This window comes from Hyla sarda, chromosome 2 (assembly GCF_029499605.1).
Source record: "Hyla sarda isolate aHylSar1 chromosome 2, aHylSar1.hap1, whole genome shotgun sequence".
Classification (NCBI taxonomy): domain Eukaryota; kingdom Metazoa; phylum Chordata; class Amphibia; order Anura; family Hylidae; genus Hyla; species Hyla sarda.
In genome coordinates, this window is record NC_079190.1 from 77,563,828 (window position 1) to 77,581,189 (window position 17,362).

General features: G+C 42.5%; 1 protein-coding gene across 3 annotated transcripts in view; it reads right to left on the reverse strand.

The window, feature by feature from the left end:
* Positions 1-275: 275 nt before the first annotated feature.
* Positions 276-17,362, reverse strand: part of CNPY2 (canopy FGF signaling regulator 2) — a 45,530-nt gene continuing 28,443 nt past the window's right edge. For all 3 annotated transcript variants that reach the window (XM_056562169.1, XM_056562170.1, XM_056562168.1), the window contains exons 5-6: positions 3,669-3,765; positions 276-459 (exon numbers count right to left, since the gene is read on the reverse strand). In XM_056562169.1, the coding sequence (XP_056418144.1) occupies positions 416-459; positions 3,669-3,765 (141 nt within the window). In that variant the 3' untranslated portion in view covers positions 276-415. The remainder of the gene's footprint in view (positions 460-3,668; positions 3,766-17,362) is intronic.

A 17,362-nucleotide genomic window follows, 5' to 3' on the forward strand; every position in this document is an offset into this window, starting at 1 on the left:
TGTGAACAAAGGTGACGCGTTTCAGCCCCACAAATGGGCCTTAGTCATAACAAAGTATGACTAAGGCCCATTTGTAGGGCCGAAACGCGTCACCTGTGTTCACACTGTCCATGTACCTGAGGTGAATATTAATAAAATTGCATTGTTGGAACGGGAGTTTCACGCTAGACATTATTCTTTGTCTCTGATATGTGGGAACCCTGCCCAATAAGTCCTTTTATGTCTGTAGAGAGTGGTATAGTATTAGGAAAAAGAAAACAAACACAGTACATGCATACAGCACATGTTGACAAATAGTTTTTATATTAATGTAAAAAATATTTAAGAAACATGATGCACTAAGTCCCCATTCACATTCCATTTTTTTCTTCTTTTATGATTTTTTATGGACCATCTTAGAGGAAGAAGCAGCAGGTCAAAGTTCATCATGTGGTATGTGCACAGCATGATCACACAGATCTACAGAGAGGGGAAAAAAAGAACAATTACTCATCAGGCACATGAGTAACATTATTAACATGAAAAGGAGGAAGAGAGTGTCGTGAGGCGCGGTCAGCGGGGAAACACCCGGCACTTGCAACATCAACAATATACAGTAGTAGGAGCCTAGTACAACTTCTCTACGGTGCCAGAAGCGGCTGTGATTTTAAAAACCAGTTTGCTGGAACCAGGAAGAACAAGCGGGTTTCCACCTGTGTGTGTCAAACACAGAGAAAAATGTGCGACAGCCACAGATTGTTATTGTATTGTTTACCCTCTGACAAAGCTATGTGTCTCCAGAGTAGTGTTTCCCAATCAGAGTGCCTCCAGCTGTTGCAAAACTACAACTCCCAGCATGCCCGGACAGCCAACGGCTGTCCGGGCATGCTGGGAGTTGTAGTTTTGCAACAGCTGGAGGCACCCTGAATGGGAAACCCTGCCCTAAGCTCTTATTTCTCTTCCATGTGTATTCCTGCATGGTACAATCTCTACTTACATAACCGCGCACTGTCCTCCACTGTATGTATTTCTATGCTGGGGATCGCCCTTAGCAACAGACCACAAGGGCAGGATCTGCTCCCCCAGTATAAATGCACAACCGCATTTGGGGTTGAGCACCTCCAGCCATTTGATGTAATGAGCCTTGAACATTTTCTAGGCAGCATTATGGTAGCACCTGTGAGGCCATGCACCTTTATTAGCCAACTGAGGTGGGGCTTGCAGGTTGCCTCCCTCCTCTCATTGTACGTGTGCTCAGTCACGCTGGAGGGTACCTGGGAGGACTCTGTGAGCCGACCTGGTACTATCGTAATTGCCCACTGGCCCGTTTTGCTTATCACGCACAGGTAGGTTAGCGTTAGGTCCTGTGCCATTTGAGAAACCTTGGCGTTGGTGTGCGGGCTCAGGTATGTCCTTCATATAAGGATACACTGGCGAATGTCTCAATTTTAATGTCAGTGTTGAGGGATTAGCCAATGTCACTGTATACATCTACCACAGTAGTGCACCTAAATTCCTGTTTTGTATTGTTCTAATTGTTACACATCCACACCATTTATCTGGTGTAGGATTCTATTGTGGCACTTGTAGTCCGCTGCAGGCATCCTCCATTGTATGCATTTTTATGCTGGGGATCGTCCCTAGCAATGGACTACAAGGGCAGGATCTGCTCCCCCAGTATAAATGCACAACTGCATTTGGGGTTGAGCACCTCCAGCCATTTGAGACCATGTTTTTTGTTGTTGTTGTTGTTTAAATTACAAACATAGAAGTTACCAGTGACCTTCAGTATGTCACCTAATAGGCTTCTTATAAAGGCAGATGACGCCCATAAAAGTGCAGATCAATATCAAGTCTACTGGTGTGCGCTTACTTATATTTTCACAGCCAATCATTGGGAGGGAAAGGAACAATCGTTCAAACCCCTTTTCTCATAGAAATATATTGTTAACAGCATATTTCCTGTTTACTGCCCAATTTTATTTATTTATTATTATTTTTTTAAGGGAATGTATCATCAACAAATAATCCATTGTTTGGATCAAGTTTTTATGTTGAATATTTTTTTTAAAGAATTTTTTGTTGAATGATTTTCTTTGACTATCTATAGTAGAAAATAATTCTGAAAACTCGCAGTTCATTCTGATCACTAGGCCTAAAACTAAGCAGAGATGTCTGTCCCCATAATAATGTATATGAAATGAAAATGTAAAAAAAAAAAAAAAAAAATGTAAAAAATTTATAGAGAGAGATCGAGAGAGAGAGATCGAGAGAGAGAGAGAGATCGAGAGAGAGAGAGAGAGATCGAGAGAGAGAGATCGAGAGAGAGAGAGAGAGAGAGAGATCGAGAGAGAGAGAGAGATCGAGAGAGAGAGAGAGATCGAGAGAGAGATCGAGAGAGAGATCGAGAGAGATCGAGAGAGAGATCGAGAGAGAGATCGAGAGAGAGATCGAGAGAGAGATCGAGAGAGAGATCGAGAGAGAGATCGAGAGAGAGATCGAGAGAGAGATCGAGAGAGAGATCGAGAGAGAGATCGAGAGAGAGATCGAGAGAGATCGAGAGAGATCGAGAGAGATCGAGAGAGATCGAGAGAGATCGAGAGAGATCGAGAGAGATCGAGAGAGATCGAGAGAGATCGAGAGAGAGAGAGAGATCGAGAGAGAGAGATCGAGAGAGATCGAGAGATCGAGAGAGAGATCGAGAGAGAGAGAGAGAGAGATAGAGAGAGAGAGAGATAGAGAGAGAGAGAGATCGAGAGAGAGAGAGAGATCGAGAGAGAGAGATCGAGAGATCGAGAGAGAGATCGAGAGAGAGAGAGAGAGATCGAGAGAGAGAGAGAGAGATCGAGAGAGAGATCGAGAGAGAGATCGAGAGATCGAGAGAGAGATCGAGAGATCGAGAGAGAGAGATCGAGAGAGAGAGAGATCGAGAGAGAGAGATCAAGAGATCGAGAGATCAAGAGAGAGATATCATGAGAGAGAGAGAGATCGAGAGAGAGAGAGAGATCGAGAGAGAGAGAGAGATCGAGAGAGAGAGAGAGATCGAGAGAGAGAGAGATCGAGATCGAGAGAGATCGAGAGAGAGAGAGAGATCGAGAGAGAGATCGAGAGAGAGATCGAGAGAGAGATCGAGAGAGAGAGAGAGATCGAGAGAGAGATCGAGATCACAGGATAAGGGTAGATAAGTTCAAAGAAGACCACAGCACTCCAAGATCAAATTAAATTGTAGATAGCGTTTATTCCATCTAGTTCAAGGCAACGTTTCGGCTGCGTACCTGCAGCCTTTTTCAAGCCGATATAATATCTCTCTCTCTCTATCTATCTATATCTCTATTAGAGAAGCGAACTTACAGTAAATTCGATTCGTCACCAACTTCTCGGCTCAGCAGTTGATATCTTATCCTGCATAAATTTGTTCAGCTTTCCGGTGCTCCGGTGGGCTGGAAAAGGTGGCTACAGTCCTAGGAAAGAGTCTTCTAGGACTGTATCCACCTTTTCCAGCCCACGGGAGCACCGGAAAGCTGAACTCATTTATGCAGGATAAGTCATCAATCGCTGACCTGAGAAGTTCGTGACGAATCGAATTTACTGTAAGTTCGCTCATCTCTACTCTCTCTATAAAATTAAATCAAATTATTTACAGGACCAACATAAAGGATCAATATATTTTCAGGTCTATGATTCATTACCTGTCCGTTTACTGCAGAGTTTGTCCTTTACATTTTCTTTCTCATGAGAGAAGAATTCTATTAGCTCATCTTCGTATTCCTCAACTATGCGTTCACACTGAAAGCAGCAGAAGACACACGTCATGTTCATATCTAATTTTGCTTTAGAAATATTGTTGGCAACAGAAGCGACAAATTGACAGTAACACAGAAAGCTGTAAATAAAAGACAATGCAATAATTGTGGAGATGTCGTCATTTACCAAAGACCTCGGTCACCAGTTTCTGATTTGTGGTGTTCTGGCCGTAATTGCAGGAAGTAAATGCTATGTACACATTGGTAACCATCTTTTTATACTGATCCAATGCACAGACAATAAGATAAAGCAACTTTCCAAATAGTTTTTATTACAAGTTTTAATGATCGTATGTCCAGCTCATCAAGGCTATTTACAAAGTTTTGCAAATATTTATTTATATGTCCTCGTATTCCAAGTTTTAGGAACATTTAACCCTACATCAGTGTTTCTGAAGCGCGGTCCTCAAGTCCCCCCAACAGGTCATGTTTTTAGGATTTCCTTAGTCTTTCCCAGGTGATATAATTATGGTCAGTGAATCAGGCATCACCACAGTTATATCACCTGTGAAAGACTAAGGAAATCCAGAAAACATGACCTGTTGGGGGGACTTGAGGACCGCGCTTGAGAAACACTGCCCTTCATTATATACGCAGAAGTTTAAAGGGTGCCTGTAACGTAGAAACTCCTGTCCATTTTTTAGATTGGGTGGGGAAAGACGCAGTCCACGCAGAATAGTCAGACTGGCAACACCCAGCAAGTTCCCTGCATGAGACTTGCTAAAGGGGTTATCCAGGAAGGGGGAGGGGGTATTTAAGAGTGGCCATTGTACATTACATTAAAAAAAATAACTTTCCTTACCTCCAGCTGTGCCTCCGGTGTTCCACTCTGCTCCCAGGCTACGATTCTCTTCCTGTGAAAAAGAATGACACCTGGGCCTGAAGTGTTGTCAGGGCCCAAAGTATCATACTGCAGCTCAACCAATCACTGGCAGAGGTGAGACATCACTGTGTCCAATGATTGGCTAAGGCTGCATTCACATCTCGTTTTTGCAATACGGTTGCCGTATCCGGTTTCATTGAAAAAAACGTATTGAACCGTATATATAGACATTTAATTGTAAACCGTATGCCAACCGTAGCATCAGGTTGTGTACGTTTTGCATCATTTACGGGTTTATATGGTTTTTAACGGTACATCAAACCGTAGTCTACTACGATTGTGTGTCCCGGTCAAAAACCGTATCCAACCTGTATACGGTTATTTTAAAATGGAGTTCTATGGTAACCGTATTGAACCGTATGTGTGTATGGTTACATCCGGTTTGCACAATACTGTTTTTAATAATTCTTTTTTTTGGAAATTCAATAAAATAACTTTAAGAACTCCATTTAAAATGTTTTTTTCAAAGAAAACTTATTAAAACGTATGCAAACGGATACAGTTTAAAAACGTGAGGAGGCATATACGGTTGCATATGTTTTGGCCCGGTTTGGTGACATACGTTTTTTGTACAGAAACGGGATACGGGACCCGTATTGCAAAAACGAGATGTGAATGCAGCCTTAGTGGCAGTATGACCCTCTGGGCCCTGACATCACTCCAGACCCAAGTGTTAGGTTTTTTCACAGGAAGTGGATCGCAGCCGGGGACCAGAGTGGAACACAGTGAGGCACAGTGGAAGCACTGGAGGTAAGTTTAGTTTTTTGTTTTATTATATAATTTAGAACTCTTATAAACTGCCCCTCCAGTCATAACTCCAGTAATTAGAATTGGGCTTTCACACGCAATTCGGGCCGATTGCCTTTAAGTGTAAGGCTATATTCCAACTCCGTATTTTGAGCCTTATTATGGTCAATATTTTTACCAAAACCAGGAGTGGGTCTAAAACACAGAAAGAAGTGCAAACCTTTCCATTACAGTTTTCTCTGTGTTGGTTCCACTTGTGGTTTTGGTAAAATACTGACCAATCAAAGGACAAAAATCAACTAAAAAAAAGAAGTGGAAACATAGCCTGACACTGTATTGTAAATAAATCCAGTACATACATAGTAAGGGGAATTCCTCAAAACATTTAGACTGCTCTTTTGTCTAAATTTGACGCATGAAAAGTTGTAGGCTGGCCCAGTGCGACATTTTATTCAGAACTTCAAATTTCATTGCCATGTTCTTAATTGTATTAAAGTCCATGCACCAGTTAATACATTTGGTGAATGTCTGACACTTTCTTTGCGACATTTGCGGACTAATAATGGCCAAAACTCACATCAGATTTGATAAATCCCCTCATTGTGTGTATGCACTAGACTTCCTTCAAGAACAACCCATTACGCAATATAGTTCTTGTATATCCCACCATCTAACACACACACACCTGCCCCTGTCCCCAATGAGGTTCACAATCTAATTTTCCTATCAATGATACACACTATAAAATAATAAATTATATATTATATATATACACACACACACACACAGTAGAATCTCCCAATAGCGGACACTCACAGGGAATAAGTGTCCACTATTGAGAGATGTCAAAAATCTTTCTAAATGACGGAATACTGTCCTGTACTCACTCCAGAGTATAATTACTTATAAAACATGATAGAAAGCCATATTACAGTAGAATCTCCCAGTGCTGTTTAATCACTCCTTACCACCCCCTATATCATTTCATCCCCTCTTTATACCCTGTGCCACCTTATTCACCCTGTGCCTTGTGCCAAAATACCCCCTTTACCACATAATTTCCCCTTGATCCCCCCCCCCGTGCCATTTCACTTACCCTTTATTACCGTCTGTGTAAATTCATCAGCCCTCCCCCCCCACCCCTTTATGAAGTGGCACAAGGGGAGGGGAAGAAATGGCACAGGAGGTGGTAAAGAGGGGGTGATGAATTTGCACAGAGGTTAATAAAGGAGGAATGAAATAGCACAGGGAGGGATCAAGAGGAAATTATGTGGCACAGGGGGTAATAAAGCTAAGGATGATTTGGCACAGGGCAATAAAGTGGCACGCAGGGGATCAGGGAAGGAGGGGGGGGGGGTGAATTATGTGGCCGGCAGATGTACAAAAGCAGGAGACCACTGTTTAAACACCAGTCTTCTGCTTCTGTGTTGGGGCTTCTGCAGGGGGTGCAGCTGGTGCCCCTTACTGGGGTATTGGCTGTAACCCCTGAAGGCGGCCCTGTGTACAAGGTAGGGCCGGCACATAAGCCTGGTTGTCCTCTATTTGGAGTGTTTTGTCCCCTTTCAGGTGTGTCTGCACCTGCTATTGGGAGTGTCCCCTATTCGGAGGGTGCAAATACATTAAGTCTTATGGGACTCTGCTGGGGAATTAAAAACTCTCCACTATTGGGAGGTGTCCACTAAGGGAGATTTTAATATTATATATATATATTCCAAACAAAGAGGCTGCACGTCCCAACAAAAGCTTGTGTCCGGGTGCCTGCTGTGTCCAGTCCGGGTCAGGACCCCCAGTAGTAGTAATCCAAAAGACAGCAGCACTCCAATGGATGCATAAAGTGAGGTTTATTGTATACAAACATGAGCCTCATAGTCTATAGAACCAAAAAAGATATCCGCACTCACCGCAGGATTCGCAACTTGATCCTCCTATATAGAGCAGCCGGTGGGTCTCAGTGACCGGTGATGCAGAGCGTTCAGAGGCCATTACCGGCAATTTAGTGCACAAATCGCTTCTTCCGGTCTGTGGTGAGTGCGGATATATCTATTTTGTTTCTATAGACCGTATATGTGACGCACCTATCCTTTTTATTACCCTAGCACCACCGATGACTTATTGTAAATAAGAATGGTCTCCACTATCGCTATTTCATACAATACCTGGGCACTCCTTATACTGATAGTTATTTACCCTTTCATTACCTGCTATGACAGTAGTGCCAACTGGTTTAACACTATATACACTAGAGACACTATATATATATATATATATATATATATATATATATATATATATATATATATATATATATATATATATATATATATATATATTTATATTATTAGGAGTCAACTGTCTGATTTCTGTTGGCTGGAGGGATTTTATGGAGAATTCAGGCTTAACTATTTTCAGTTTCATGTGTAAAAATTTAGATACAGCCAAATGTGGTGACCTTGATCAAAAGTATTGCAGCGTATTTCCCGCTGTGCAGCAGATTTGCCCCGTGTGAAATACGATACATATATCCTATGTGTGACCCTGCCCTAAGGGTGTATTCACACGTACAGTATCTGCTGCATATTTGATGCTGCAGATTGCAATATAAAAGTAATTGAACACAGCGTCAAATCTGCAGCACATCCTGTATGTGTGAATAGACCGTTAAGAGAATACTCACATGGAAAGAGTATTTCCTGCTGATTCACGAGCCCACAGCATATTACTGTGGCAGTAAAGTTAATAGGATACATAGAAATATTGCTCACACACTGCAGAAAAATTAAATGCACAACAACGTCAAAGTTCATTGTAGTATACCTAGAGACAACTGAGCCATCACCACTCCAACACATCAATAGGTATAATATTAGGCACTGGATCTGCATAGACTGGTATTACCGTATACACTCTAGTATAAGCAGAGTTTTTCAGCACAATTTTTCGTGCTGAAAACGCCCCCCCCTCTGCTTATACTTGAGTGAACTCTCCGCCTGTCAATCCCTTCTCAGTAGTCTTCAACGTGCGGACCTCCAGATGTTGCAAAACTACAACTCCCAGCATGCCCGGACAGCCATTGGCTGTCCGGGCATGCTGGGAGTTATAGTTTTGAAACCTCTGGAGGTCCACAGGTTGAAGACCACTGCGGCCTCCGTCATCATCCAGACCCCCCTTTAGTTTTCTACTCACCTCCCCTCGGTGGGAAGGAAGGGTGAGATGGTCCGGCCCATCTATGCTTCAGGGACCGTCCTGTGGGGAGGGTTAGCCGTTCCGGGCTGTCCATTTTCACCGGGGGGGCCCTCTTCTCCGCGCTCGGCCCCAGGCTAGGGACGTTGCCTTGACGAAGACGCACAGGGATGCGCATGAACGTCCCTGTGCGTCGTCGTCAAGGCAACGTCACTAGTCCGGGGCCGGGCCCTGAGAAGAGGGCCCCCCCCCCCGGTGAAAATGGACAGCCCGGAACGACTAACCCTCCCCACCGGACGGTCCCTGCAGCATAGATGGGCCGGACCAGCACACCCTTCCTTCCCACCGAGGGGAGGCGAGTAGAAAACTAAAGGGGGTGTCTGGATGATGACGAAGGCCGCAGTGGTCTTCAACCTGCGGAACTCCAGAGGTTTCAAAACTACAACTCCCAGCATGCCAAGACAGCCAGGCATGCTGGGAGTTGTAGTTTTGCAACATCTGGAGGTCCGCAGGTTGAAGACCACTGATGAAGGGATTGACAGGCGGTGATGATGAAGGGGGGGGGGGATGACGACGGGGGTCTGGATGATGACATGGGGGGATGATGTATTTCCCACCCTAGGCTTATAGTAGAGTCAATAACTTTTCCTGGGTTTTTGGGGTGAAATTAGGGGCCTCGGCTTATATTCGGGTCGGCTTATACTCGAGTATATACGGTATGTAGGATTTAGAATTAGTCTGTTAGTAGGAAGGCAGCTGGGGTAAAGCGTATCACACAGCAACCCACCCATAACAATGTAACAAACTGCTGTACAGGGGTCCAGATAAATGAAAATGCTGTAAGGACAGGAAGAGAGAAAAAAAAGTTAGGAATTGTAAAGTACAAAGGTCTCTAATTTGAAATGAACAATTGTCATTTACTGATGAATTCTAACATTCTACTACAAATTATACTGAAGCGACAACAGTTTCTGCTCGTGACAACAAGGTTTTCAGATCACCGCCCGCTACTTTTATCTGTAGCTCCTGGACCATGCTCCGAGGTGGCTGCAGTTCCTCCTTCAGTCTCCATTTACCACTGATACCTTTAAGGTGCCCGTATCCTTTTAATAGCTGCACGGTCAAGGAAGAACAACTGGAGTAACATTACTTTAGTATCAAACTTTACATGTGCAAATAGCACGATCAACAAGATAGGCCATCAATCGTTGACTGGTGCAGACACTCGCAATACACAATGAATACACAACCCCCCCCCTCAATACATCTCTATGCACTCGGCAATCTCTAACTCTCCCATAGAGCTGCTTTGAGGGGACATGTCTGCTGCCGCTTCGTGCAGCGATTGGCATGTACCAATTGGATGGAGAGCCAGAGCCCCTTACAGGAGTTTGCGAGGGGGGTATCTCGGGACAGCAGTCGGACCCCCCATGATCTGACGCTTATCCCCTATTTTTAGGATAGGGGATACGTTTTTCTATCTTGGAGTACCGCTTTAACTCAATATTTAGAAGGGGTTGTCCCATATCCTGATTTCCACTTTTCTGCACATATCATGCCTGTGACTGTAGGTGGTTGGCCTCTGTGTAAATTGGAGTTACAGATAGCTACGTGGGGCTACGCCATTTGAACCTTTCCCATTAAAGTCAATGGGAGTTACATATATTGAGCAACTTTACTGATTTGGCTATTTTAAACTTTTCTGTTTACTGGCCACCACTGCAAACAGACAAAAGGCAGAAAAAGTGTAAGTAAGGAGATGGCACAGCCTCTTCAATCCTTCATGGGGAAGCCGTATGTATTCACTCCAGTGACAAATGCCCCGTTTTAGGATTGTACCCCAGTGGTCAGACCCTCACAAATCAGATCTTTATCACCTATCCTGTAGGCAGGCCAGAAGTTTAAATCTTAGGATAACTTCTCTAACTCTCCCCCAGTTCCAGCGATCCTTGCTGGTCCTGCACCGATGATATCATTCAATCACTGGCATCGGTTGACTTGAGCGATATGTGCAAGAAGAGCGGTATTTGGTTGCAGTAGTCACATAAATGATGGAGATGACTACATCACTGGAGCAGTCGTGATGGGGAATAATGGATGGAGTCTTTTTTTTTAAATTGTTTTATTTTAAAGAGTACCTCATGATCTTGATAAATTTATAATCCTCCCAGTTCACTGCCCCCATCATGATAAACCACCCCCTGCCTTTATTTATTTTTTTTGTTCTCTACCTTGATATTGCTCTGTATTTTCTGCTCAGTCTCACAGACTGGGAAGGGGCATTACCCAGCAGGCGTAACATCATCTGAAGCCATACAGGGGAGAACTTCCTCCCTCACTCTGCTACACAGAGCCCAGAGCAGTTCAGTGCGAGATGAGCTATGATTGGCTAAGGCTACACACACCCCTCAGCACTCCAGACTGAATTTCCTGATTTTGGATGTCTGCCAGGCCAGCAGGAGTCCAAAGTCTGTGCAAGAGATGGGGGAAAATGTGCTCTGGCTTTTTTAATCCCTTAACGACAATGGACGTAAATGTATGTCATGGTGCCATGGTACTGATACCAGCAGCCAGGGACCCGCCGTAATGGCGGACATCTGTGATCGCACGGATGTCCGCCATTAACCCCTCAGATGCCATGATCAATATAGATCACTGCATCTGCAGCAGTGCGGTACTTTAAATAGATGATCGGATCGCCTGCAGCGCTGCCACAGGGATCCCATCATCCAGCATGGCAGCCGGAGGTCCCCTCACCTGGCTCCGCCTGTCTCCCGGGGTCTTCTGCTCTGGTCTGAGATCGAGCAGACCAGAGCAAAAGAATATAGACTATTAAAGTGTAAAAAAAAAAAAAAAAAAAAAAAAAAGGAAAAATGTGAAAAATACCCTCCCACAAAAAAAGGTATAACTTAAGTTTTGCCCATTTTATCCCCAAAAAGCGTAAAAAAAAAAATTAATGCACATATTTGGTATCACCGCGTGTGTAAAAGGCTGAACTATTAAAATATATTGTTAATTATTCCATACGGTGAAAGGCGTAAACGTAAAAAAAAAAAAAAATCCTAAATTGCATCTTTTTTGTCACATTTTATTCTAAAAAAAAATTAAAGGAGAACTCCAGAACATAAAAATTGTCGCCCATACTGCCGGCAGTAAAAAAAAAATAAAGATGTACATACCTTCCTCCGCTCCCCCGGGGCCTTCGGTAACTGGCTCCGGCCTCCAGCATGATCCAATTCCTGGTTGCCGGTGGTCGGATAAATCATACTGCGCTCAGCCAATCACCGGCCGGCGATGGGCTGAGCGGCAGTGTGACGTTTTCGGCCCCGGCAACAGGTGCCGATGTAGTGAAGGATTTTGTGTCCTGAAGCGTTTTCACACTGCCGCTCAGCCTATCGCCGGCCGATTCGGGACTTCACTGCGGCTGGTGATTGACTGAGCGCAGTATGATTCATCCGACCACCGGCAACCAGGAAGTGGATCACGGCGGAGACCGGAGCCGGTTACCGGAGGCCCGGGGGAGCGGAGGAAGGTATGTACATCTTCATTTTTTTTTACTGCCGGCAGTATGGGCGACAATTTTTATATTCCGGAGTTCTCCTTTAATAAAAACATTTATAAAAAAGTAAAATCTAAGCAAATGTGGTACCGATAAAAACTACAGATCATGGTGCAAAAAATGAGCCCTCATACCGCCCCATATACAGAAGAATTAGGAAGTTATAGGTAGTCAAAATAGGGCAATTTCAAACATAATATTTTGTTAAAATAGTTAGTTTTTTTTAAGCGGTACAATTATAGAAAAGAATGTAATCATGGGTATCATTTTAATCGTATTGGCCCACATAATAAAGAAAACATGTCATTTTGACCATAAATTGTACAGCGTGAAAACAAAACCTTCCAAAATTTGCTAAATGGCGGTTTTCTTTTCAATTTTCCCACATAAATAATATTTGTTTGGTTGCGCCGTACATTTTATGGTAAAATAAGTGAAGTAATTACAAAGTACAATTGGTGACGCAAAAACAAGCCCTCATATGGGTCTGTGGATGGAAATATAAAAGTTATGATTTTTAGAAGGCGAGGAGGAAAAAATGAAAATGCAAAAATAAAATTGGTCTGGTCCTTAAAACATAGAAAACTTTTTTTTAAACAAAGTACATTAGAAAGATTTTTTTTTTTTTTTTTACCATAAGGAGTGCAATAGCAAAAATTTGATTTAATAAGAGTGCCCGTTTAAAGCATTTTCTGCCTTAGTGTAAGGTCACATGTACAGGATCTGTTACAGATTTTACTACCTATTGAAGTCAATGGGTAGCAAAATTAGCAGCAGAAAATCAGCACCAGGTCTTGTACCTGTAAGCATAACCTTAGTTGATCATTTCAAAGCCATATGCCACTCAAAATGGACAGTGGTGTCTGTACCCCCTTTGAGCCATGTTCACAACCATCCATGATGAGGTGTTACAGACTAAACACTGTGGTAGTTCTCTTCCCCTGACTAGCAGAACAGCAGCTGTAGGAATTCTATTTTTGGCTCTTTGATTCTGAAGTGCTGTCATTTTGTCAGGGAATACAAAATCACTAAGAAGGAAGCTCTGTAGTAGATTTTATTTGCGTAAAAAAGTTGCACGTACTTGAACACGTGCAACTTTTTTTGATCAAAAATGTATACTAACAACCTGTTAGTTTTTGATATTATGCTGAGAAGCAATCAGATCATTATACAAGATTGTAGATGTGCACCATGTCTGTTTTTCTACCCGAATTCAAACTTTTCTATACATGCTGTGACTTTTTGATTTTTGCTTATTCCAAAGCACATTTCTGAAATCTGCTCACATAGTAATTATTTTTTGTTTTTTACTCAGCAGTGGTCATGTATTTATCAAATGCGATAGTCGCTATTTATGGAGAAAAAAGTCCAACCTGGCTTACAGTAAGTACATACGTCCGCAGAAAAGGACATTACCACCCACTTTACAGTGGGGATCAAAAGTTTGGGCACCCCAGGTAAAAATTTGTATTAATGTGCATAAAGAAGCCAAGGAAAGATGGAAAAAATCTCCAAAAGGCATCAAATTACAGATTAGACATTCTTATAATATGTCAACAAAAGTTAGATTTTATTTCCATCATTTACACTTTCAAAATAACAGAAAACAAAAAAAAATGGCGTCTGCAAAAGTTTGGGCACCCTGCAGAGTTTATAGCATGCACTGCCCCCTTTGCAAAGCTGAGACCTGCCAGTGTCATGGATTGTTCTCAATCATCATCTGGGAAGACCAGGTTATGTCAATCTCTAAGGTTTTAAATGCCCAGACTCATCTGACCTTGCCCCAACAATCAGCACCATGGGTTCTTCTAAGCAGTTGTCTAGAAATCTGAAACTGAAAATAGTTGACGCTCACAAAGCTGGAGAAGGCTATAAGAAGATAGCAAAACGGTTTCAGATGTCAATATCCTCTGTTCGGAATGTAATTAAGAAATGGCAGTTGTCAGGAACAGTGGAAGTCAAAGCAAGATCTGGAAGACCAAGAAAAATATCAGAACAGTTCGCAGGATTGTGAGAAAAACAATTCAAAACCCACGTTTGACTGCACAATCCCTCCAGAAAGATCTGGCAGACACTGGAGTTGTGGTACACTATTCCACTATAAAGATATACTTTTACAAATATGGTCTTCAAGGAAGAGTCATCAGAAGAAAACTTCTTCTACGTCCTCACCACAAAAATCAGCGTTTGAACTTTGCAACTGAACATATAGGCAAGCCTGATGCATTTTGGAAACAAGTTCTGTGGACCAATGAGGTTACAATTGAACTTTTTGACCAGAATGAGCAAAGGTACGTTTGGAGAAGAAGGGGAACAGAATTTAATGAAAAGAACCTCTGTCCAACTGTTAAGCATGGGGGTGGATCAATCATGCTTTGGGGTTGTATTGCAGCCAGTGGCACAGGGAACATCTCACGAGTAGAAGGAAAAATGGATTCAATAAAATTTCAGCAAATTTTGGATGCTAACTTGATGCCATCTGTGAAAAAGTTGAAGTTAAAGAGAGGATGGCTTCTACAAATGGATAATGATCCTAAACACACCTTGAAATCCACGGGGGATTACATCATGGCCTTCAATATCTCCTGACCTCAACATAATTGAAAATCTATGGATAGACCTTAAAAGAGCAGTGCGTGACAGACAGCCCAGAAGTCTCAAAGAACTGGAAGACTTTTGTAAGGAAGAATGGGCAAAGATACCTCTAACAAGAATTGAAAGACTCTTGGCTTTTTGATCACTTTTTATTCATTTTTTATGGTATAAGTGACCAAAGATACGCTATTTTGGACTTTGGAATCCACACCACTGGACCACCAGGGATGGAATAAAGGCACCTTTAGATGCCGCTGTCAGCTTTGACAGCAGCGATCTAAAAAGGTTAGTAGCCGGCCGTGGCTATTAACGCTGGCCACCAGCTACAGGAATCACCTGGGGGCCGGCCGGTATGACGCGGGCTCGAGTTGGGAGCCCGCGTCATACCCCTTTAACGGCACATGGATGAGCATAGACACCCATGGTCGTTAACGGGTTAAGGTTGAAAATACACACTGCACAGCTTGTTAATTTTAGGACACGTACATGCTGGCGTACCCACTACATTTTAAAACTAATGTTGTGTTAAAATAGAATAAGGCACAAAATAATTGTGTAAGAATTTTTACAGATCTCGTAAATAACCCATATGTGGCACTAAAAGGTTTCCTTAAAAAAACGAAAAATCCATAGTAATACAGCTTCATGCACATTTTGGGGTGGGTAACGTACCGAGCCTTTTTTTTGTGGCTTCACTATTGCTTGTGCCTGTTTGTGCTGCGCTGTCTTCCTTCCTGACGTAAACTTCGGGCCTCAGCGAAGCGACGCAAGACTCCGCACACCAACGTCACAAAATGCGGGCTCAAAATTAAACAAAAAAGCCTCTAGAGTACAGATATTCATAATGCGGCATAGTATGTTTTTAATATTTTTTAATTTCTGAGGAGGGTGAATGGGTTGTTGTGGGATAGTAGGGAGTGCAGCTATTTAGTGCCAGGCAGGCCAGTCAGGGTGTCACCCGATGCGGTACGCCCCCCCTTCCCGTCACTCTCTAGCAACGCTACTGGTAACAAAGGGCAGACCAAGAACTTTGGCGATTAACATAAGGGAAAACTCTTCTGCTTTAAAAAATGCTTTTGTAAGCGGGTTTCCCAGGTTTTGCTTACATGCGATTTATTTCTCAAGGTCATGTGACTGTTTGATAAATAGGTCGCATGTAAGCAAAAGTAAATAAAAAAAAAATTGTCATTTAAAAGCCATACGTTTGAAAAGAATGATAAATCTCCTTTATGGTATAGGAAGGCTGGCATAGGGACTCATAAGGCAAACATAAATCTCGTGGACAGTTGTGTAACTCCTATGAATTCAATGGGATCGTAAATAGTTTTAATATCTTCTAAACATTTTTTTTAAATGACCCTGGGAAAGTGGTCGCTGAGTGGAGCCCCAAGGCTATTCTTGGACTACAGTAGGCTTGTCAGCACTTTACAGACATCCCAGACAGTGAATAGAGTGCACCCTGTCATTTCATTCATTTGGAGGAAAATTTACCTCCGGTTTCATAATTGGTGTGGGATAATCTTTTAAACATAACATAGAATGGAGATTGTATTCCTTAGACCAGTGTTTCCCAGTGTGCCTCCAGCTGTTGCAAAACTACAACTCCCAGCATGCCCGGACAGCCGAAGGCTGTCCGGGCATGCTGGGAGTTGTAGCTTTGAAACAGCTGGAGGCGCACTGGTTGGGAAACGCTGCCTCAGACACTAATGAGAATACTGATATGTATATAGTGCATTGCTACAAACTACAAACTATAGTCTGGCAGCCAATATGTTCTAACCTCAGCAAAGTGTATGTCTGCACGTAAAGACAAATGGACTAAGAACACAGAAGCCATATACCAGTTACTGTTTAGCAAGTCATATGCCCACGAAAAGCAGGCACCTTCTGTGAAAAAAACAAAAAACAAACTCTAATACATTACCTATTTAAATACCACATTTTTATAACACAGAACTCTTCAGGTCCCAAAGTACTGCTGAAGTAATAAATCAGCTATTTCAAGCATGTTAAAGAAGTGAAAATATAAAAAATAGATACATTTTAACTAAGGTTAAAATAATAAATATATTTCCACAGCTATAATTTGCATTCGTATTTAAATCGGCACTATCAGATTTAAAGTGTACCTGTCGTCAACAAAAACTTTTTACATATGTAGATAATTCAATTATATGTATATTTGCAATATACATTGGTAAAAAAGGAGATTTATTTTTTTTACACTTAACGTAAAAGCCCTCTTTCTCGAAGGATCCATTGGGGGACACAGACCGTGGGTGTATGCTGCTGTCTCTAGGAGGTATGACACTATGGCAACAAAGAAGTCGGCTCCCCCCAGCAGGATATACCCGCCTCCAGGCCCTGAGGTAATCAGTTTTTGTACCAGAGCAATAGGAGAGGACCGACAGGTCAAGGAAAAAACACGAACTGTCCAAGAACCAGACGAAAATATATAACTGAACACACCCTCGGACAGAGAACCAAAGAGAAACCCAAAAAGGGCGGGAGCTGTGTCCCCCCATGGATCATTCGAGAAAGAGATTTTACGGTTAGTGTTAAAAAAAATCTCCTTTTCTCTATCGGCTCCAGAGGCGGCTCTCTAATTAGGCGATT